Raw genomic sequence first — 23,518 nt, 5'->3', positions numbered from 1 at the left:
AGTTTGACCTTATAGGTGTCCCGAAAGGATCTTAAGGAACTCCAGGGATCCCCAGACCACACTTTAAAAACCACTGCTTTAAAGAATTGTCATAGGTTGAGGGAAGGAAGGCGTTTTAATTCATTCGAAAAGTTTTCCAGTGCCTACTCTGCGCCAGCTACCGTTCAAAATAAACTAGATAGATCAGGTCCTGTCCTCGGGGTACTCAGGGTACGGTGACAGAAAGATCAGGGACCGCCTCTGTTGACATCTGAGCTGAGACTTAAGTGAAAGAGGTCACGCCATGCAGCGATCTGGGGAAAGAGAGTTCCTGGCAGAAAAAGGGGGCCCTGCCTCTCTGGAAGGTAGGCAGAAGGATCGGGTCGGAAGAGGTCGGACAGGTGGGCAGGACCAGATCTGGCGGGGCCAGGTAAAGAATTAAGAGTTTTAAGTCTAAATTTCTTGACTGTAGCAAAATGGGGGAAGAGGGTGGAATGGCTTAAGGATGTGTGTTTGGAGCTAGGAAAGTCACTCAGAGGTCAAGCACATGCTCCTGGGCCGCGACCAGTTTGGCTTCTCCGAGCCGCCCAACCCGGCCTGGAGCGTCAAATCCGCTTAATGACGCGACTGGGGGCGGAGGGGGTGGGGAAGAGCGCGCCCTACCTCAGGAAGTTTGGATCTCGGCGCCCGCCGTAGACGTCGTGACAGAGGCGGCCCGTTGCCTGGGAGCCAGTGAAACGCCACTCGGCCTCCGCCGCTGTGGAGAGTGCCAGCGTTGGTCCTCGGTCACCATGTCGGTGCTGGACGCGCTTTGGGAGGACCGGGATGTCCGCTTCGACGTCTCCTCGCAGTGAGTCGCTCCCGGGGCCTGTAGAGGGCGCCGCAGCGCGGTTTCAGGAGGAGCCTGCGCCCCCAGAGCTCACGGCCCTCGCGAGAGCGGGAGGAGGTTTGATCCTGTGGTCTGCGCCCCGGGAGACCCCGGACGGGCCCGACCGCTGAGGGAATGCATCTCCATTAACCCGTTTCAGTCCAGTGCGATCCCCGGCCCGCCGGGGAAGCTGAGCCCAAATACGTCCGGGACCATGTAGCGCTTGGGCGTCCAGTACCCCCAAGTGAGCTTGGAGTGCCGGTTTCCTGTGGTGGAGGGACGTTGGGCAGGGACTTAGGAGACGAGGGTTCTGAAACTGGGTCTGGAATAGCGACACACCTTGTGGGCCCTTAGGCTTCGCCATCCTAAGCTTGAGCCTCTCTGTCTGTAAAACAAGGGAGGTGGGAATAAGGATTCTCCAAAATTCCTAACCACGCAGACTTTATTTCCATGATAAGCTTTCATTCAAATCACCAATGGAAAGAAGGAGCTACTTTTTGGAACCTCTCAACAGAAACTCTGGGGGTTTTGGGGGGTTTTTTGTTGTTTTTTTTTTTAAGTTCATGCTTTAAAGAGAGAATACTTAAAATCCTCCTACCCAAAGACCAGGGGAAAAAATGCCCATTGAGATATTAACTGTTGGAAGACCGTGAAGCTAAGATTCTAGGGTTAATGGAATGAATAAAGCTTCTTAGCCACTTCTTATGATTCCTTATTATGACCAAAACCTTAGAAAATGAAATAATTTCCCAGGCTTAGTTGTAGCTAGATATCTAATAATAACATGATCTTAGATCCTTTAAAAAGTTGTGAGGGAAGGGAATTTATAAAATTATAAACAATGGTTGCATATTGCACACATTCTATGATTTTTTTTCTATTGTTCTTGGAGGGTTCTTAATCCAAGCAAAAGTCCATTTCATGAATAATTCCATTTTATTGAACATTTATCAAAACTTACTGTGTGCTAGTTACTGTGCTGATAGCTAGAGATACAAAAATAATAGAAAATTATTATCTGCCCCCCATTTTAGTGCAGGAGATACACATAGACAACTAACTATTTTTAAAAATGTGGTAAATACCATCCTGAAAAAAATGAACAAGAAGCTGGGGTATCATAGAAACAGAATAGTTCATTTTGCCTGGGGAAGGCCTTGAAGAAGAAATAATATTTGAGTTCAACCCTGAAGATTGGACAGGGCCTTGTCAGGATAGACAGGAGGAGAGTATTCCAGAAAAAAAAGAAAACAAAACAAAACATTAGGAGCATAGTCTTGGAAGTATAAACATCATTGGCTGGAAGGCAGGGTCGGCAGGTAGAGGATGGAGGAACAAACAGGTAGATTAGCCAAAATGTTTAGTTGAGGATTTTGGACGTCATTTTCTAGGCAGGAAAACTCTTAAACAGGGAAGTTATATTATGATTATATCTGTATTTTCAGTAGGTAATTGAGTCAGCTGTATGGAGAATGTGTTAGAAGGCTTTACCACATATTCTGCTAGGTTTTTGTTTAGAACACATTTAGAATGCATTCTATCAGTCAGCAAACTATATTTCACTCTTTATTTCCTTTTATCTTCTGTATCTAATTGTTTGCCAAGTCCTGATGATGCTTTGCTTTAACTAGCTCCTTCCATAACTGCCTGACTTCCTTTCCTCTACTCAGAAACCTCTGAGGGCTCTCCATTGTCCAGAGGACAAGGCCCATACCTATCCGACTAGCATTCAGAGGTCGTGGCATATATTTCTCACTACCTCGTAACATGGATCTTCTTCCCTAGCCAGGCCCATCTTTCCACATTCCCATATCATTTCTTTTTTCTGGTCTTTAATCATGGACTCTCCTCCCTCTCTCTCTTACTTCTCCAAATCCTACCTCTCCTATTTCAGGCTTCTCTACATGTCCCTGGTCACTCCAGGCCCCAGTGGTCTCCATTTTCCAATGCATGAGCATTTGATACTATTTCATTTATACTGTTGGCTGTTTTATGTGCATAAGTCTCTTCTCTCCTTAACTAGATTGTAAGTGGGTATAGTTGTAGCTATTAAAGCCTTGATATTTACTTTAGACAAATGAAAACAAGACCTGGAGAAGTCCTTATTGATTGTTTAGATTCAATTGAAGACACCAAAGGAAATAATGGGGATAGAGGTGAGTATGTTTCCTAATATTTTTTATATTTCTGGTTTGATTTACAAATGTTAAATCATATTAGCTGGAGAATAAGATAAGCATTATATGTAAATGTAATTGTGACAGTCAAAGAGTTAAATCCACATAAGACTTTTCTCAGACTTAAACAGGAGAAAAGGTGGGTATTAAACCTGTAGCCAGGGAATGCAGATTCTTCCTCGGAACTTTGGTCCTTCAGTAAGTCCCAGTTTTGACATCAGCTTTCTCCAACATAACTGTTAAAACTCCGGGATCCCTGTTTGTAAGGGGCATGGGATAGTTCTGACTTTTGAATCTGCCTCCCCACACAAAGAATATGAGGTCATAGAACATAAGTAGGTCATAGCTGTGCTATCTGGAGCCATGCTTCCTTTTAAGAAATTCAAGAGTAATTCACAATCCCCCAGACTGACACCTGGAGATGGACATGTGGAGAGCAAATTTAGTGCTGTATTGTGAAGTCTATTTGTAGGTTAAGCACTGAAAAGTCCTGTGAGACATGTATGTATGTCATTGAGGAGCTGCCAGAGTTGGACTCTAGAGTCCGTCTCAAACCAAATTTCCCAAAGGCTGGAACTTTGAAAAGTCCAGGCTGCATACAACAGCTGTACATAGAGCCAGTATCCAGTGACCAGGTCTTATAAGTATCACTACTGTTGTTTTTGGAAAAAAAATAGGGGATGAGTGGGCAGCCTAGTATATCTGAGAAGGTTTTTTAGAGGAAAGGAGGTTTAGGAGGATGGGTCATAAACCTCTTATTGAAAAGAAGAGTAAGTGGGGGCAAAGGAGCAGACCTCTTTCAGGTGAGAAAGATCAGTAAATCCTAGAGTCTGCACAGTAACCCTTATTGGGAGAACATGCTCACTGCAGCCTTTCAAGTGGCCACTTGCTCTCTTAGTCTTTCTTCTGGTCTGCTCTGGGGTGGAATGTGAGCAGCAGGTTTAGTTGTGGGCCTTTCTTCCCTGGGAAGGGCACCTGTCGTCACCACCAGCTACAGGCAGATCCTGTCAATGGCAAGGGCCCATCCTTAAAAGAATGCTTAGATCACGTTTATGAAATGCTTCCTAGTGTCGGGCAGGCCCAGGTGAGAGTGAGGTATGAAGGTTTAGCAGCAAACAAGAAGTCTTAGTAGCAAACAAGAAGTCTTAGTTTGTGCCTTTGAGGACCTTTGAGAGTGGAATAATAATCTCTAGATATCTGGATCTTGACAAACCTGAATTAACTTAAGGAAGCAGGAGAAAATTCGGTTGTTCTCATACAGACTGGCAGGAACTCTTATGTGACAGTCCATCCAGTAGTCCAGACTAAGACTATGGGTACTAGAACATTTTTCAATTCATTGAGTACTCATTGAGTGCAGAATCTTATACTAGGACTTTGGAATAGGGGGCGCAAAACACCTCCCTGGCCAGAAGTATCCATCACAGTGAGTGCCTGAAATCTTCCTATTCATAAAAATAACTATGTGTACTCACCTCAGAAACAATTCCCCAGAAAATAGAATATTATAGGAGGGTATAGAGCTTCTGGTTAATAAGAAGGTAGAAAAGAGAAGGGGACTCCTGCCTTCTCCTGCCATCTTCCTTCCCAGCAGTTTGAAAATGACCAAATTAAGGCATCCATTAAGTTCAGGAGACCCGTATTAAAACTATAAATACCCCAAAAGATTAGCACATCTAATCCATTTCAACTGTAAATACCCTGACATGAAATTATCAGATTAGCTTTATACATTGAAGCTGTATGGGAATGAAACAGCCGTATTTCAGTGTTTGAGATTAGGAAAAACAGGGACAGTTATTATTTTGGTGTTTGGAAAGACAGACAGAAAGTCCATGCCTAGGACACTGGGTTTGTAGCGATAGGATGAGGCCTTTCAGCAAGAAAGAGGCAACATAAGAATGATAGAGATTTGTAGGAAATGTACCAAGAACAGAAAAACAGGTAATCAGACTTGGTCAGTGACTTTACTTACCACTCCATAATTTTTCCTGGAATCCTCTAATAGACAAATAACAAAAAGAATCAAAAGATGTGCTGGGCTTATAGTCCAATTGTGGAGACATGTTACTTACATGAAATGGTGTAAGGAAAACATAAATCAGTGTATCTATAATAACAAAATAAATCATAAAAATTGGTTTGTAAAGAATTAAAATGTTAAAAAATAATAGTTAACATTTTGAATGTTTACTCTTTGCCAGTCACTGTTCTGAATCTTTTACATAATATGTGTAATATCATTTAATAATAAAATTAATAATAAAAAATGAAGTGGATGTTGTCACCCTTTTTCTTAATAAGGAAACTAAGGAACAGAGGTTAATTAACTTTTCCAAAGTAACATAGCTACCAAGTGATGAACCAAACAGCCTACATTGCTTTCCAAACTGCTAGGATCACATTATTCTCTTCTCAGAAATTTTCAATTCTCTCCAATCCCAATTCTAAACCCCAACTCCGCCTCCATTGCTAACAGATCTAAGTCTGAATTTCTCTCTTTTTTTTAAGTTTTTATTTTAATTCCAGTTAGTTAACATTCAGTGTTATATTAGTTTCAGGTGTACAATATAGTGATTCACCAGGTCCATACATCACAGGTGCTCATCACAACATGTGCACTCCTTAATCCCCATCACCTGTTTCACCCAAGGCCTCCCCACGCTCTTCGTAACCATCAGTTTGTTCTCTATAATTAAGAATCTACCTCTTGGTTTCTCTCTCTCTATCTCTCTATCTCTTTTTTCCCTTTACCTGTTTGTTTTGTTTCTTAAATTCCACTTATGAGGGGCGCGTGGGTAGCTTATTCCTTAAGCGTCTGCCTTTGGCTCAGGTCATGATCCCGGGGTCCTGGGATCGAGCCCCACATTGGGCTCCCTGCTCGGCAGGAAGCCCGCCTCTCCCTCTACCACCCCCCCTGCTTGTGTTCCTGCTCTCGCTCTCTCACTCTCTCTCTCTGTCAAATAAATAAATAAGATCTTTAAAATTAAAAAAAATTCCACATATGAATGAAATCATACGGTATTTGTCTTTCTCTGACTGACTTATTTTGCTTAGCATTATACTCTAACTCTGTCCACGTCATTGCAAATGGAAAGATTTCATTCTTTATGGCTGAATAATATCCCATGGTTTATATATACCACATCTTTATCATCAACCAATGGGCACTATATCTTGGCTATTGTAAATAATGCTGCTATAAACATAGGGGTGCATGTATCCATTTGAATTAGTGTTTTTGTATTCTTTGGGTAAATACTCAGTAGTGTGATTTCTGGATCGTAGGGTAGTTCTATTTTTAACTTTTTGAGGAACCTCCATACTGTTTTCCAAAGTGGCTGCACCAGTTTTCATTCCCACTAAGAGTGCATGAAGGTTCCTTTTTCTCCATATCCTCACCAACACATGTTGTTTCTTGTGTTGTTGATTTTAGCCATTCTGACAGGTGTGAGGTGGTGTCTCATTGTAGTTTTGATTTGCATTTCCCTGATGGTAAATGATGAATATCTTTTCATGTGTCTGTTGGCCATCTGGATGTCTTTGGAGAAATGTCTGTTCATGTCTTCTGCCCATTTTTTAATTGGATTATTTGTTTTTTGGGTGTTGAGTTTTACAAGCTCTTTACATATTGTGGATACTAACCCTTTATCAGATGTCATTTGCAAATATCTTCTCCCATTCCATAGGTTGCCTTTTGGTTTTGTTATTGTTTCCTTTGCTGCAAAGAAGGTTTTTATTTATATTTAGCCAGTAGTTTATTTTTGCTTTTGTTTCTAAGTTTGAATTTCTTGATCTAGCATTGAAGAACTTCTAGTTTGTCCACAAACAGTCTTTCTTGGTTGCGCCACTGGCTTACATTTGTCACTACAGGTCCAGCACCCATCACCCTTTCCCCCTTGCCCTGGAAAAATGACTTGTATAGACTACGTCTAGGGGCTCCTTATGCATTCTAGCTTTGGGTTGGAAGAGCCATGCCAGAAGATCAAAGGGAGGCAGGAGAGTGAGGTCTGGGTATTTATTCCCCTGGTTCTTTCTTCTCAAGATATTCAGCTGTGCAGGACTTCCAGATTTGGCTAACTGTTCCCTGTCCTTGTCCCACTGGGCTTGGGGTGGTAACAGGTTTGCAGCACTCACTTATGGTTCCTGACACCCCACCCATACCTTTGTAATAAGTCCTTTTATAAATAAACCTCAGTTACTCTTAATTTGAGTGTGCCATCTGTTGTCTGTTTGAGCAGTGTCTACTCTTCTGTGATCTTGAGTGAATCTTATACTCTTGCCATGCCGGGTTATTTATTTTTTGTCAAACATATTATGTTATGTTCCACAGTTTCTCTTCAGAAGGCCTGCCTTTATTTTGGTAACTGCCTTATATCATCTCACTCTAGCATTCATACAAGCTTAGTTTCTCTGATTTTGGATATTCTAGAGGTTTTCAGGGAGGAAGAAGTATTACTTGGCTATAGATTACTCATCAAAAGAATTCTGTGGTTATAATTTGTTGAAGAAATGTTGGTTAAAGTTAAGTGAGTTTTATTCAGGGTATCACAAAGTTATGCTAAAATGTTAATTACAAAGTCAAACAGAGAAAGACATGTATCATATGACCTCACTGATACGAGGAATTCTTAATCTCAGGAAACAAACTGAGGGTTGCTGGAGTGGGGGGTGGGGTGGGAGGGATGGGGTGACTGGGTGATGGACACTGGGGAGGGTATGTGCTCTGGTAAGCGCTGTGAATTGTGCAAGACTGTTGAATCTCAGATCTGTACCTCTGAAACAAATAATGCAATATATGTTAAGAAAGAAAAAAAGAAGAAGAAGAATGTAGCAGGAGGGGAAGAATGAAGGGGGGGAAATCGGAGGGGGAGAAGAACCATGAGAGACGATGGACTCTGAAAAACAAAGTGAGGGTTCTAGAGGGGAGGGGGGTGGGAGGATGGGTTAGCCTGGTGATGGGTATTGAGGAGGGCACGTTCTGCATGGAGCACTGGGTGTTATGCACAAACAATGAATCATGGAACACTATATCTAAAACTAATGATGTAAAGTATGGGGATTAACATAACAATAAAAAATTAAAAAAAATAAAAATAAAATTTAAAAAAATGTTAATTACATTATAAATCTGTAAGACAGTTTACCATGCTCAGATTTACTTGACTTTTTTTTCTAAAGCATTTATAGGGACTACGGTTTCATAAGACACACTTTGAGAAATGAAGTTTATCTAACTCTATTTCAGTGTAAGAACATCAGTCTGAAGTTAGGAATGAAAAGCATAAAGCCTTAAGCAGACTTCAGCCTGGTCATAACTTCATATGAGCAAAAATTTTTTGCTTATTACAAAAAAAATGGGTTTGTAAGTGTGGCTCATGTAAATGAGAACTGTTAAGAGAGCAGTCCTGTGGCAGAGATTAGTGTATATATGAAAGTCCTTTGAGAAGTATGATTTCACTAAATGGCTTTGTAGTTATTCTATCCCATACTCATTCTCAGTTGTGCACATATGACCTGCCAGGACTCCCAGAACAGCTTCCACCAAGACAAAAATCCAAGACACAGTTCTCTCTGCTAATTTGAGTCAAACCAAGCTGTTGGCATTGAATACCTGTATCCCTTCTGTAACTATCAGATTTTGTTTCTCCAGGATTCTGAATCATGCATTGCATACCTTACACAGGATAGATACGAGCAATAAACATGTTCAGTTGATAAATGTATGAGAACATCTGTGGGGATTACTGCTATAACTGAGCTAGAGGTTCCATGTCTACCTCTTTCTGTACTGTAAAAATGGGTCCTTACTTAAAGTAACCTATTTTTTTGTTTGTTTGCTCTTAGGTAGACTCTTAGTAACAAATTTAAGAATTATCTGGCATTCTTTGGCATTACCCAGAGTCAATCTTTGTAAGTATCTTTGTTAGATTACACTAAAGAAAAAAAATACTTTGTCAGGTGAACTTGCACAGTGGCTTTTGATAACCAAAAAAGCTATACCATGAAATATGCGGAAAACTTAAATTGATAAAAACTTTAGCAATCTTAGACTAACCACAGACTGTACCATTTTGCAAAAAAAATATTTTTCAGTCCATTTTGTCTCTTGGACATACACGAGATTAGTGCTTTTACACTGAATGGTTTTCGTTCTTTGCTTATCTTTGACAACTTGCTGTGACCTGTTTCAACTAATCCCAAAGAAGGAAGATCTAAATTGTAATAAAAGTGTAACCTTCCATTGTGTTAAATTTTGTTTTACTTATTTTTTAAAATCATTTTAGATTGTCCAGCTAGACTTTTTCTCTTGAGGTACTGGTGCTAAGATGTTCAGTAAATAATACTGTATAGGTTTTAGAGAAGCAAACTTCCTTTCTTTCTTCCTTAGAGAAGCTTTGAATGTTGTTTGTCCAAAGAAGCAGAATTTACTTTTAGTTCTTTTAATTATTTAACTTAAATTTGTAATAATTTATTAAAATGTTTTAAAGTTGTACTTTCCATATATTTAATTTTTAACACTTAAGGTTCTGTATGTAGAGGTTTTTATCTCTCAGTTTATTATATCATGTTCTTGAAATTCTTTGCTTTTGAATTTTAGCTATCGGTTACAACTGCATATTGAACATTACAACAAGGACTGCTAACTCTGTAAGTCTGAAAAACTTATTGAAATATATATAGTGAAGAAACATTAGATATTTGAGATTGGACTTTGTTTTCAGTGTAAATGGGAAATTGCTCTTGAAATCTGAACTTTTAAATAAATTTGTCCTTACAGAAATTACGAGGCCAGACTGAAGCTCTTTATATACTAACAAAATGTAACAGTACTCGTTTTGAGTTTATATTTACAAATTTGGTTCCTGGAAGTCCTAGACTTTTTACTTCTGTGATTGCAGTACACAGGTATGGTAATACTTTATGGATTATTGAATAATTTTAAGGCAATTCTATGATACAGAGGTTTAGAGGATAAAGTGTATAAGTGTGGTACTATTTTCCTCCAAGCTCAGAAAATTGCAATATCCTGAAGATAGATAGAAGAACATATTGCATTATCATTTAATAAGCACTTTGAAAGTATTTTTAAAACAATAAGACTACTGAAGATTCATAAAAATTTCTACTTGAAGATTCTATTAAATTTTTAAGCTACCAGGGTAGTTAACAGTGAAATAGAGAGTTCATTCAATATAGATAACCAAGTTGGATAATTCAATTAATGAATTTAAAAAGATTATTTTAGGGGAACCTGGGTGACTCAGTCAGTTAAACCTCCAACTCTTAGTTTTGGCTCAGGTTGTGATCTCAGGGTCATAAGATTGAGCCCCACCTCGGGCTCTGCGCTCAGTGCAGAGTCTGCTTGAGTTTCTCACTTCCTTTCCCTCCCTCCCCCCTCCCCGCACTCTCTCTCTCTCTAAAATAAATAAATCTTAAAAAATATATATTTTAGGGGCACCTGGGTGGCTCAGTTGGTTAAGTGACTGCCTTCAGCTCAGGTCACGATCCTGGAGTCCCAGGATCGAGTCCCGCATCGGGCTTCCTGCTCCTCGAGGAATCTGCTTCTCCCTCTGACCCTCCCCTCTCTCATGCTCTCTCTCTCTCAAATAAATAAAAATCTTTAAAATATATATATATATATATTTTATAGATTTATATATATATATATATTTTACTAACAGTAGAAGGCATGTCTGGGTATTTTCCCTAAGGAGTTTTGTTGTTGTTTCTTTTGTGGTTGTTTGTTCATTTGTTTGCTAAATTATTTTCACTACCTTAGCTCTTTTTTTTTTAAAGATTTTATTTACTTGAGAGAGAGAGCACAGAGGGAGAAGGAGAAGCAGACTCCCTGCTGAGCAAGGAGCCCAATGTAGGGCTCGATCCCAGGACTCTGGGATCATGACCTGAGCCGAAGGCAGCTGCTTAAGTAACTGAGCCACCCAGGGGCCCCCGCTGTCTTTTTTTTTTTAATTCTATAAGGAAATGCAAGTTGACATTTTCTCATTTCCAAGAGAACTCTCAGTCATTTAAGCATCCCAACTCTTGATTTTGGCTCAGGTCATGATTTCATGGTTGTGAGATTGAGCCCCATGATGGGCTCCACACTCAGTGGGGAGTCTGCTTGAGATTCTTTCTGTTCCTCTCCTTCTTCCTCTCCCTCTGCCCCTCCCCCTGCTTGTGTGTGCTCTCTCTCTCTTGCTCTCTCTCAAATAAATAAATCCTTAAAAAAACTAATCAAAACTAATAATAAATACAGAACTTTCTTCTGTATTTATTATTTATCAATAGGAAGGCATGGAGAGAAAACAAAGAGGGATTTTATATATATTTTATATATATATATAAATTGCATGCAGATACACGCTGTCCTAGGGTCCCTTTTGGAGTTGGTACAGATTCATTCCAATTTTCTGTATAGAAGTAGCTGTGAGCACAATGTTTGTAGTTGCAATGAGAAAAGTAATTGGACTCCCAATTGTGCCTTTGACTAAAACAGAAATGGAGGGAAGCATTTTGATAGGGAAAAATAATTTCCATGTCTGTTATATGCAAGCATTGTTTTTCAGCTTAAAGAGAAAATGTTTCCTCTCATTTATGCTGTATGATACACGTTGTCTTAAAAATTAGACTTCTAAAAATAGGTTACTGAAATACTACACTAAAATGATAAAGTCTATAAAAGACTGTGACACCAAAATTTATTGAAAAGCAAATTTTTAAATTTATTGTGATAATTACTTGAGTGATATACATAAGTATTAATAACTGTATATTTTGGTAGATAAGTAAACATAACCTAGGAAAACCACATTTTCAGTTTGGGTTGGTCTTTGTTCTTTTTTATAGAGCATATGAAACTTCTAAAATGTATCGTGATTTTAAATTGAGAAGTGCACTAATTCAAAATAAGCAACTAAGATTATTACCACAAGAACATGTATATGATAAAATCAATGGAGTATGGAATTTATCCAGTGATCAGGTATTGTGCAAAAAGCTAATGAACCTTTTGGGTCAGTACTTTGGTAATCATTTTTCCATTGTCATTGAGTTTGAATATTCACTTAACTCTGTTAAAATTAGCATTATATCTCCTGATAAGCTAGTATTATAGCTCTTGATATGAAATAATATTCTGATTTTCATATTTTTATGGTTTTGTGTTCTTTTTAGCAACATTTGTTGTACATAGAATTTACAGGTGGAGTGGTCCTTAGAGATTATCTACTTCAGTGTCCATTCACTTATAGACTAAAAACTCAGGCCCCAAAGAATTAAGTGACTTCACACATCTAGTTCATCTGAGAACTGTGTTCTTCCCCACATGCTGCACTACTCTCAACATCTTGATAACTTATGCTGATTGAGGATAGCCATGAGGTGGACAGTCATGGAAGACTTTTAATCTGGTCTTTTAGGGGTGCCTGGCTGGCTCAGTTGGAAGAGCATACAACTCTTGATCTCGGGGTTGTGAGTTCAAGCCCCATGTTGGGTGTATTTTATTTAAAAATAAAATCTTAAAAAAAAAAAAATCTGGTCCTTATGGAATTAAACGTATAACTCATTTGGTGATTCCTACATCCATTATCATAACTTCTCATTTGCTCTTGAAGTTATGACCAGTTAAAACATCTAAGTTGGAATAAGTAACACATCAATTTCTAAAGAAAAATTTTCTCTTACCTAAGAATAGTTTCCAGCCTGTGTGTGTGTTACACCCTAGGTTAGACTGATAACCTCTGGAGTAAAGCTATAGCATTTGAATGAAGAGCTTCTTGCTGAACATTGAATCATAAACTTAAGTTGCAATTAAATTTTGCGCATTTGAAAAGTTCTAGTTTTGGGGTGCCTGGGTGGCTCAGTCATTAAGCGTCTGCCTTTGGCTCAGGTCATGATCCCAGGGTCCTGGGATCGAGCCCCTCATTGGGCTCCCCACTACGCAGGAAGCCTGCTTCTCCCTCTCCCATTCCCCTGCTTGTGTTCCCTCTCTCGCTGTGTCCCTCTCTATCAAATAAATAAATAAATCTTAAAAAAAAAAAAGAACTAGTTTTAAACAGTGATAATGGTTCTGTAGTATATAGACAGCTCTACATCTGAATAAGTCCTCATCAGGAATCAGCAAGCTTTTTACTCTAATGGTCCAGATAGTAAATATTTTAGGCTTTGCAGGTCATACCATTTCTTTTTTTTTTTAAAGATTTTATTTATTTATTTGAGAGAGAGAGACTGAGAGAGAGAGCACATGAGAGGGGGGAGGGTCGGGAGGGTCAGAGGGAGAAGTAGACTCCCTGCCGAGCAGGGAGCCTGATGTGGGACTCGATCCAGGGACTCCAGGATCATGACCTGAGCCGAAGGCAGTCGCTTAACCAACTGAGCCACCCAGGCGCCCGCAGGTCATACCATTTCTGTCATAACTTCTCAGACTTGCCATTGTAGTGTGAAACCAGCCATAGGCAACAAATGAGCATGGCTATGTTTCAATAAAACTTTGTTATGGACACTGAAATTTGAATTTCATACAGTAGTCATGTATCATGAATTATTATTCTTTTGACTTTTTTCCAGCCATTTAAAAATCTAAAACTTGGTTTGTGGGGCCAAGAAACTTGGCTTCTTGGCTTGTGGGCCATATAAATTAGGCAGCAGGCCAGATTTGTCCCACAGACCATAGTTTACAGTTTTGTCTTTCTCTTACCACAACTTCCTTGTCTTAACTTATCCCAGGTTTTGAATAATAGTTGTAATAAGATCTAACACTGCAGAATGCTTACTATGTGTCAGACACTGTGATAAGGGCTTTATTTATAGGGGTTATTTTATCAGATCTCCATTTTACGTTTGACACAATGCACCAAGAACAAATTTTTGCCCATGGTCAGGCAACTGATAAGTACTGATGGTATAATGATTAGAGTCTAACTTCAGAATCCAGGCCCTCAGTCATCTAATTGTTCTTCGATCCAGTGAATAATGAAGTCATTAATACTCCATGATACTCAATTCTGGTATTCTCTGCTACTGTGATAATCAGAATCATTCTGATGTTTAGAAAATAAAGAGTAAGTAGTCAAGCAAATGATCATTGATGTATCTCTTATCTTTTACAGGGAAATTTAGGAACCTTTTTTATTACCAATGTGAGAATTGTGTGGCATGCAAATATGAATGACAGTTTTAACGTCAGCATACCATATCTACAAATTGTAAGTGCATGCATTTTGGTGACCTTATTTTAATGTAGAATAAATAATTTCTGTTCATTAGTTAATAGAACTTTCAGGATTAGATGAATTTTGTCTCCCTCTTTTTAAGTGGCAGCAGTGTAGCTGAGAGCAGACTTTAAAATGTTGATAATTTATAATTTCAACATAGAAAAGACCCAATAGTACTTACATTCAGGGGAAACCCCACCATTATCAACTCGCTATTAAGAGAGAAATATACTGGATTTAAAAATTTTTAATAGTCACCATACAGGGGCACTTGGGTGGCTCAGTCAGTCAAGCATCTGCCTTCAGCTCAGGTCATGATCCCAGGGCCCTGGGATCGAGCCCTGCTCCAAGGGAGGCCTGCTTCTCCCTCTTCCTCTCCCCCTCCCCCTCCTTGTGTTCCCTCTCTTGCTGTGTCTCTCTCTGTCAAATAAATAAATAAAAATCTAAAAAAAAAAAAAGAAAGAAAGAAAACCATAGAATCTGATAGGAAGAAAGTGATTTCTGGCCATCTAAAGAAATACAAGAATTTATAATCCTGGCTGGGAAGATATGACAGAGTCTACATAAGCATTTGATAAACTGGTGTTTGTATTGTTCATTGCTGTTTTATATGGTTTACATGTGTTAACAGCTTGTCTGACCTAATCTCTATTATACTAAAAAATTACTGAGTAGTAAACAACCTTGTGCTTTTTATTCTTCAGATAGACACTTTTTGTTATTTAAGAATACAGTTACCGGGGGCGCCTGGGTGGCTCAGTTGTTAGGCGTCTGCCTTTGGCTCAGGTCATGGTCCCGGGGTCCTGGGATCGAGTCCCACATCGGGCTCCCTGCTCTGCGGGAAGCCTGCTTCTTCCTCTCCCACTCCCCCTGCTTGTGTTCCCTCTCCTGCTGTCTCTCTCTCTGTCAAATAAATAAAAAATCTTTAAAAAAAAAGAAAAGAATACAGTTACCAAATATGGCCTCTGGAATGAATTCAGCCTGGTCCAAACAACTTGCAATCTGATATCACAGTCTGTCACTAGGACAGTCATATTCATGTGACTTTTAAAAACTAACCCAGCCTTGGGAACCACAAAAAACACTGGCTCTCCAGTACTAAAAGATTGCAGACCTTTGGTTTAAAATACTCAGAAAAGTTGTAGACTCCCTGATTGTGGGGGATATTCGAGTCAGATAATTTTGTGCATATTTCAGAGATGCCTTCTTTGTATTGCCGTACAAGTTTGCTGCCTCTTTCTAGTATGAACATTTTCATTTACTTGATCTCTATGGGAGTATAATGAAGGAAAGAGGGAGAATCTTTAAATTATGAAAAGCAGTTACTGTATAGAAGTTGAAAAACTTGTTTGTACTAAAGAATCACTACTATCCGATAATAAAAACATGCATTTTCTTCTTTTCCATTTTACATCTAGCGTTCAATAAAGATTAGAGATTCAAAATTTGGTTTAGCTCTTGTCATAGAAAGCTCTCAGCAGGTAAGATATTTTATGTCTGTATTAATCTTTAATAGGTTTTTTAAACTATGTGACAGTCTATATTTTTTGTTTTATTTATATAGTAACCAGTTTACATCCAAGAGGAATATTAGCTTGTAACATGTTAAATAAAGAGTTTAAAGTCATATAGTAATTGTCCACATAGGAAAAATCTTTTTATGTTTCCTTGTTGGGCAGACATAACCATTATTATCATTATGATTATCATTTTTAATGACAGAGTTAAGTCACTGTACTTTTCATGAATTCTCTCAATCTTTACACAACCCTATGATACAGTTACTATTTTTCCCCATTTTACATTCAAGGAAACTGAGGCTTGGAGAAGTTAGGAACCTTGCCCACAGTCTCACAACTAGTAAGTGGTGGGAATAGGTTTTGATTCAGGTCTGACTGACTCACCAGAATGTCATTGAGAAACACAGATATATACAAATATACACACACATGCACCCTATTTGAGATTTTAGACTCTCACATGCAGATTATACTATATCTAATTATAGTTGCTGTGCCCCATTAGGCCAGGTCTTTGCAGAAATACATTTGAATAAAACATTTACTTATTTGTAAAATCAGCGCTCTTCAAAATTCTAAATATAAATATGAATGTCTAGTCACACCTTTCCCCTGGCCTGCAGATTTGTAGCTTCCATTTACTGAGTGCTTACTATGTTCCAGGAACTGTATCAAATATCATGTGTACATTATTTTATTTAATACAACAATTAGATAACTTTTATGGTTAGAAGATTGAGGCTTGGATGGGGTAGCCGAGTGATGGGTATTAAGGAGGGCACATGGTGTGATGAGCACTGGGTGTTATACGCAACTGATGAATCGTTGAACACTACATCAAAAACTAATGATGTACTATATGTTGGCTAACTGAACATAATAAAAAAATAATAATAAAAAAATAATAATAACAAGAAAAAGAAAATTGAGGCTTAAAAGATTAAGAAAAGTATGTTTCCCAGCATCATATAGCTAGTAAATTTGTTGTAAAACCAGAATTTAAACTCAAAAGTATATGCTCTCAACCTAAAGCATATGCTCTCACCTTTCACAGTATGCTACTTAATTTTTCAACACTTTTCAACAACAACCTGTCATGGTCAGGTTTCTTTCTAATTCTTCAAGGAATTAGCCTCAGCTAGGCCATTCCCTTTCTTTTAATATATGGTCTATTCCTTTTCAAGGTCTAGCTCAAGAAAAACTTAGTTCCATTGGCCTTCACAATCTATAGTCTATTTTTTTAAATCTTAAAATATCATCTTTGATATTTACAGATGAAATGATGTGATATCTGGATATGCTTCAAAATAATCCTGAGTGTGTAAGGGGAGGAAATTTGGGGAAAGGGGAGGTTAAAGATGGAACAGAGTTGGCCATATGTTGCTACTTATTGAAGCTGGATGATGGCTACATGGACACTTATTGTACCCTTTTTTCTATTTTTGTATATGCTTTATGTTTTTCATTACAAAAGTTTTCATTAAAAAAATCAGCTTACCTATGGTGCTCTGAAATAAGGACATTAGAGCTATAGTTTTTATGTACTGTAAATACCTATTCCTCAGGCTTGTTTTTTGTTTATTCATTATTTTTTCTTACAGAGTGGAGGATATGTTCTTGGCTTTAAAATAGATCCTGTGGAAAAACTACAAGAATCAGTTAAGGAAATCAATTCACTTCACAAAGTCTATTCTGCCAGTCCTATATTTGGAGTGGATTATGAGATGGAAGAAAAGGTAATTTGTTCAGCATATAAAATACATAGTTTGCTGAGTTGCTTTTACAGTCTATAAAATTCAGATATAAACACATTGTATACAGTTTAATTTTGAACTATGTTTAAAATGATGGATATACAGACTCTGCTCAGAGAGCATGACCCCTCAGCCATCACTAATTTGTGCCATCTACCTGTCTTCTCACTGGCTGCTTCATCATTCATTCCTGCCCTTCTAGATGAGCAGTTTATCCAGAGAAGTGTCCATGTGCAAGGCTCCTCTGATGTGGACAGACTTCAGTCTCTCACTCTCTTTTATTTTTATTCCACTTCTGCCTCCCAGTAGCATTTGGGCAAACCTCACAGGCCTCACAGACACCACACCCACCCTGCTCTCCAGGTACATCAGCTCTCCTTTGACTTCACTCTTCAGCCTCTCCAGCTGGGACCCCTGTCATCTGGTCTGTCACTGGTGTCCTCACCAGCCACTCCATTAGAGATGACCTCACTTTCTGCTCTGTCAGTGGTATTCTGGCCAGAGGTTCTGTCTCAGGTGCCCTCACTGACCACTCATGACAGGTTCCCTTGCTGTCTGTTCTTTTGCTGGCGCCCTCACTGTACCCTACGATGGTGCCCTTGCCACCCACTCTTTCAGCAGCGTCCCTGCTGGTGCTAAGCATGTTGAGCCCTATCACATAGCACATATATTATCTATATCTCCTCTGCTCTTGGACTGCAGGGTGTGACCGGAGAAGATCGGGAAGTAGGGCTGGGCAGCTGAGTTCAAATTCACACCCTCTGACTTCAAACAGACCCTTGTTGCCTGGTAGCGTTCCTTGCTAGTTTTTTCTCTCCCTGTAATATTCTCTATATATCCCCCTTCCCTTCCAGCTGAAACTTCTCTCTGGGTTGCTGACACTATATTATATATACACTCATGTTTTTCACATCTCTAACCATCCTTTTCTGTTTTCCTCCCAACCTGCACTTCTTTCAACACTCTCCCTTTCATTCTGCCTTCTCTGTATTTCCCTCAGGAATATAAGCCCTCTTCCAGTTTCCTCAACCTATACTTCTGTAGATGACTCCCACATCTTTTATTCTGATCTTGACACATTCTCTCAGACGAGCATGGTTCTAAATATTCCTGAATATTTTCATGTAAATGAGCATTCCAAACAACATAAATTGAATTTCTCAAAGTTTGTCCTAGTAATTTTCCAAATCTGTAAGATACACTGGGACTTGAGTATCTCAAACTTGGTATACATAAAATGCTATCATTTTTCTCAAAAGCACCATCCTGCTCATCTATCTATTTATTTTCTACTGATTTACTTTTAGCATTGGCAAAGTCAGCTGTGCTCAAAACCTCAGAGATTTCATTTTTTATTTTCCTGATTGTCTTATTTTACACATTCAATCATACAGTCTCCTCCCTTTTCCTATCCCTTTCTTTTCACTCAAACCACAATTACCATTATTACTCTTGCTTGCATAATAATATTGTAAAACATGCCTGGTCCTTGGAACCTGGCAAACCTGACTTTCGTCCCAATTTCACCATTTATTTGTGATGCTAGGCAGATTTGAGCTTCAATTTTCTCGTTATAAAATGAAGATAATCTGGGTGCCTGGGTGGCTCAGTCAGTTAAGCGTCTGCCTTTGGCTCAGGTCATGATCCCAGGATCCCGGGATCAAGCCCTGTGTTGGGCTCCCTGCTCAGCGGGGAGCCTGCTTCTCCCTCTGCCCTTCCCCCCTGCTCGTACTGTCTCACTGTCTCTCTCTCTCACTCAAATAAATAAATAAAATCTTTACTTTTAAAAAAAAAAAATGAAGATAATCTCTCTCACAAAGTTATTGATGACATTCATGAAATGCCTGGCACATGAGAGACACTCAGTATATTAGTTCTCCTACCCATTGTCTCTCTACCTTTCATTTCTTTTCTTTTTTTGGCCCCCAGTACGTAATAATAACCAGCCATAATAACCCACTCTGTCATCTCATATAAGGCCCTACTCCAAAGCCACTTCTTCAGGAAGGTCTTCCCTGACCACCGTCTAAAACAGCAGCCTCCATCATTTTTTTGTTCCTTATCCCTGTTTGCTTGCTTGCTTTATTTTTGGTAACACTCATCAGTCTTCTCCACTATAAATAATCTCCATGAAGTCAGGGATTTTCATCTATTTAACCACTGTATTTCCAGCAGTTAGAACTAGCACATAATAGGCACTTTAGTGAATATTCATAGAGGTTGAATGACTGCATTGAACACCTACTGTTCCCATTCACTGCTCTAAGAACTTTATACGCATCATCTCTTTTAATCCTCCCAACCGTACTATAAAGTATAGCATTATTATTATCCTTATCTCACAGTTGTGGAGACTGAGGCTTAGCTAGGTTAAGTTACTTGTACAGAGGGGTGCCTGGGTGGCTCAGTCGTTAAGCATCTGCCTTCGGCTCAGGTCATGATCCCAGAGTCCTGGGATCGAGCCCCACATCGGGCTCCCTGATCAGCGGGGGGCCCGTTTCTCCCCCTCCCACTCCCCCTGCTGTGTTCCCTCTCTCTGTATCTCTCTCTGTCAAATAAATAAATAAAATCTTTAAAAAAAAAATTTGAAAAATGAATTAATATCAGCACCACATTTTATTCTGCTTTACCATTGGAATATTGCATGCAAATCTTAGTTCTTTTACTTTTCACAAATTCTATTTAATGACTATTTTGAAGAAAATTGAAAATTTGCTGTATCCAAACTTAGTTTTTTTAAACTACGTGAAAGAAAATCAAATTAAGTCCATTGAGAGTTTTTCTTTAAGGATATCTCCAAGTATCATATTAAGTTTGTGTAAATTTGTCATATTAATACTTTTGATGATATTGACTTCAGATTTAAAAGCTTAGGTTTAACTGATTTATTACTCATTAGTTTTAATAGAATATAAATTATACAATGATTTTTCTAAGACTTGAGTAGTTTTCAATTGTTTTATCCTTTTACAAGTATTTACAATTCTCACAGCACAATTTACTAAAATTAATTAATATTGTCTCCTTGATGCATTTTTTTTCCTTGATGCATTTTAATATCTACTGATTTTTAGCCACAGCCCCTTGAAGCTCTGACAGTTGAACAGATTCAAGATGATGTAGAAATAGACTCTGATGATCACACGGACGCTTTTGTGGTGAGCATGACAAAGAAGAGCTACTAAATTTCTTATGATTTTTTTTTATCTGAGTCATGTTTAAGTAATGGCTTAAGTGCATAAAACACCATAGAACTTGAGACTTTTGAGAGTTATCTCAAACATGAGTTGGAAAGTAATTTTTTTTTAAGTTAAAGATTTTTTCTTTGTGTGAAATTACTTCTAAATTACCAAACTGGGAAATAGTTTTAGAACACTATTATTCAGAGGATTTCAGATCTATGAAAAATTTTTTATACCTTAGAATAATAGAACAGGTTAAATAGTTAATTAAATTAATTTAAAATCTATACTTTTCATTATTAATCCTTATGAGATGGATGTCCTTTCAATTTATTGGTATATTATCTTAAAAAGTGTATTTGAACTATGAGCTTTCCTGTTTCCAAATTTGTATTATTCATAGCCAAAATAATACTAATGCTTTCTATATAGTGTAGTGTATGAATCTGACCAGCATACCTCTCTGGGAATAAATATTTTTTTAAAAGTGTGAAAATAGTATAAAATATTTAATTATAAACTACAGCATTTGCTGACACATTGAAGCACTGACTGTTTTGTTTTGCCAGCACCTTCTTCTCAACCAAAAGTAGGGATGAAATTTTATAGCTTCTAAGTCATTCTTTTTATCTCCTTTCAAGTTAACAATGCTAATTGTATACTAAATTACAAAACACATTTTTGGAGCTCAAAGCATAACTCTTATAGTCATTACTAATGATTGACAGAAGAAGTGAAATCTACTACTAGCATAGTAAAGATAGGTGTGAAGACCATTAGACACAGTAACAGAATGTAAAATACATTTAGTTACACAATTGTTCTGTAAATTAATTACTTGTTCCTTGGTCCACTGACCTGTTATATGTCAAGTATGTGAAATATAATTTCTTTGTCTTATAGGCTTATTTTGCTGATGGCAATAAGGTAAGGACATTTTATCTATAGTATATGAAATAAAAACTTTCTATATTCCAAAATTTAGTATTCACAACACTTATGTGAAACCTATTTTTTGTTTTTTTCCTCTTCCTTGCCCACCTTCTCTTTTCCCATCTCATCCTCTTATCTCCCAAAAAGCAACAAGATCGTGAACCTGTATTTTCAGAAGAACTGGGGCTTGCAATAGAGAAATTGAAGGATGGATTCACCCTACAGGGACTTTGGGAAGTAATGAGTTGATCTTGAGTTGAGCTGGATTTCTATTTAAAGATATCTCAAGATTAAAGATACTAGGCGCCTGCTATAAGGCATGGAATAGTTTCTACTTTTACAGAAAAAGCTTTTAAGAAAGAGTTTTTTAATGATTAAGGAAAAACTCATTTATCTAAGATTTTATTGCCACTTTTCTAAAACTTATATTTAAAATTGTAATCAAAATGTATCTGGTTTGTAAATATGTTTATTTTGTACCTAATGCTTGTAAATTATTAGTCTGCAGATAATAAATGACTGTATCATGTTGGGTTTAATAAAGAATTTATACAGCACCATTTAATGTTTTGAAAGTGTTATTTAAAAGAATAAGACTATTCTTATGGAGTAATCAAAATACTGCCTTTTTAACTGTAAAAATCTGGTTTAAATAAATTATCAAATAGTTCCAAATGTAAGCCAACTCTAATATAAATTGTAGCCCTTAAACTTGTCATGTTTAAGTGACCATTTCTGTAAAACCTAAAAATTATGGTTAACTCTGGAGTATATCAACTCCTATGTAATGTTTTGGGCACTATCTTATAATATAGTTTTGGCAAGAATACATTTATTTTGTAAGGAAATAGTTTTAAATAGTTTGTAAATAAATTGTTCATTTATTGACTTTCTCTTTGTTTGTACTCATTGAAACCTCTTTGAAGTTTTCAAAAAATAGGATATTCTGATTTCTTAGTTAGCTGTGATTTGGGAACCTCTCTGGCATCCGTGTTTTTTGCCACTGCTTTGGTATAAAGAAACATTGTAAGGAACCTTTGTCAAATCATTGAAATTAGCCAAAGGAGCCCTCTTTCTCTAGAGGGAAAGGAGTGAGTGTCTCTGTCTCTCTCACACAAATAAATAAAATCTTAAAAAAAAAAAAGGGAGGGGGCGCCTGGGTGGCTCAGATGGTTGGGCATCTGCCTTCGGCTCAGGTCATGATCCCAGGATCCTGGGATCGAGCCCCACATCCGGCTCCTGGCTCAGCGAGGAGCCTGCTTCTCCCTCTCCCTCTGCCTCTCTCCCTGCTTATGCTTTAACTCTCTCTCTCGCTGTATCTCTGTGTCTCAAATGAATAAATAAAATCTTAAAAAAAAAAATTAAAAAAAAATGCTAGCCAAGTGCTAACCTGAGTTTAATTAAAATCAATGAAGAAAAGCTATACATTGGTTTCTTTATTTAAAAAGGAAAGGATTTGTACATTTTTAAGAGATGGGGTTATAATAAGCAACCTACATTAAGGGGGGAAAAAGGTTGTTTGAAAAATTTACACAGATCACAAAATGCTGCCAGGAATATGTTTAAATAGTTTTTGAAGCAAAACAGACTTTATAATTGCTGACTAGTAAGAAATCTCAAATGTCCTATCATGGTGTTTGCATCTGACTCAGTAATCTTTTCAAATGTTAGTTGTTACGAGTAGAGAGAAATGAGTCATTTATTGTTTAAACAAGGGAGCAGCTGTTAGTTTTTTCTAGTGTGTTAAAACCTTTAGTGACATCTATAAATGGAAAAAAGAGTCAATGAGCTCTTCTTTCAGCTGTTGTTTTAGCAGCTGACAGTACCTTTGACTTCACTGTGATGTAAAATAAGAAAAAAACCTTTACTCATAGATAGAGACCTTGAAG

The 23,518-nt window shown here is 37.8% G+C and overlaps 1 protein-coding gene across 3 annotated transcripts; it reads left to right on the top strand.

The window, feature by feature from the left end:
* Positions 1 to 668: 668 nt before the first annotated feature.
* On the top strand, positions 669 to 22,516 carry BBS5 (Bardet-Biedl syndrome 5). 3 transcript variants are annotated; one of them, XM_032408592.1, is made up of 12 exons: positions 669 to 829; positions 2,921 to 3,003; positions 8,872 to 8,937; positions 9,626 to 9,675; positions 9,806 to 9,933; positions 11,875 to 12,010; positions 14,136 to 14,231; positions 15,659 to 15,721; positions 17,362 to 17,496; positions 20,589 to 20,672; positions 21,600 to 21,623; positions 21,777 to 22,516. In XM_032408592.1, the coding sequence occupies exons 1-12, from the start codon at positions 771 to 773 to the stop codon at positions 21,876 to 21,878; spliced, it is 1,026 nt and encodes a 341-aa protein (XP_032264483.1). In that variant the 5' UTR covers positions 669 to 770; the 3' UTR covers positions 21,879 to 22,516. The 3 variants fall into 3 exon arrangements, with proteins under 3 accessions (XP_032264483.1, XP_032264502.1, XP_032264492.1); XM_032408601.1 differs by having other exon boundaries at positions 730 to 1,091; XM_032408611.1 differs by lacking the exon at positions 2,921 to 3,003 and having other exon boundaries at positions 696 to 829.
* Positions 22,517 to 23,518: the final 1,002 nt, after the last annotated feature.

The sequence above is a fragment of the Phoca vitulina genome, unplaced genomic scaffold (genome assembly GCF_004348235.1).
Source record: "Phoca vitulina isolate PV1807 unplaced genomic scaffold, GSC_HSeal_1.0 scaffold1, whole genome shotgun sequence".
Classification (NCBI taxonomy): Eukaryota; Metazoa; Chordata; class Mammalia; order Carnivora; family Phocidae; genus Phoca; species Phoca vitulina.
Note: the sequence above shows the minus strand (reverse complement) of the source record. Positions and strands in the feature narration are given on the sequence as shown.

Coding starts and splice junctions, on each gene's coding strand:
- BBS5 (XM_032408592.1), top strand. CDS start 771: ATGTCGGTGCTGGACGCGCTTTGGGAGGACCGGGATGTCCGCTTCGAC. Junction 12,011..14,135: donor GGAATTTATCCAGTGATCAG/GTATTGTGCAAA, acceptor TATCTTTTACAG/GGAAATTTAGGAACCTTTTT. Junction 21,624..21,776: donor ATTTTGCTGATGGCAATAAG/GTAAGGACATTT, acceptor TCTCCCAAAAAG/CAACAAGATCGTGAACCTGT.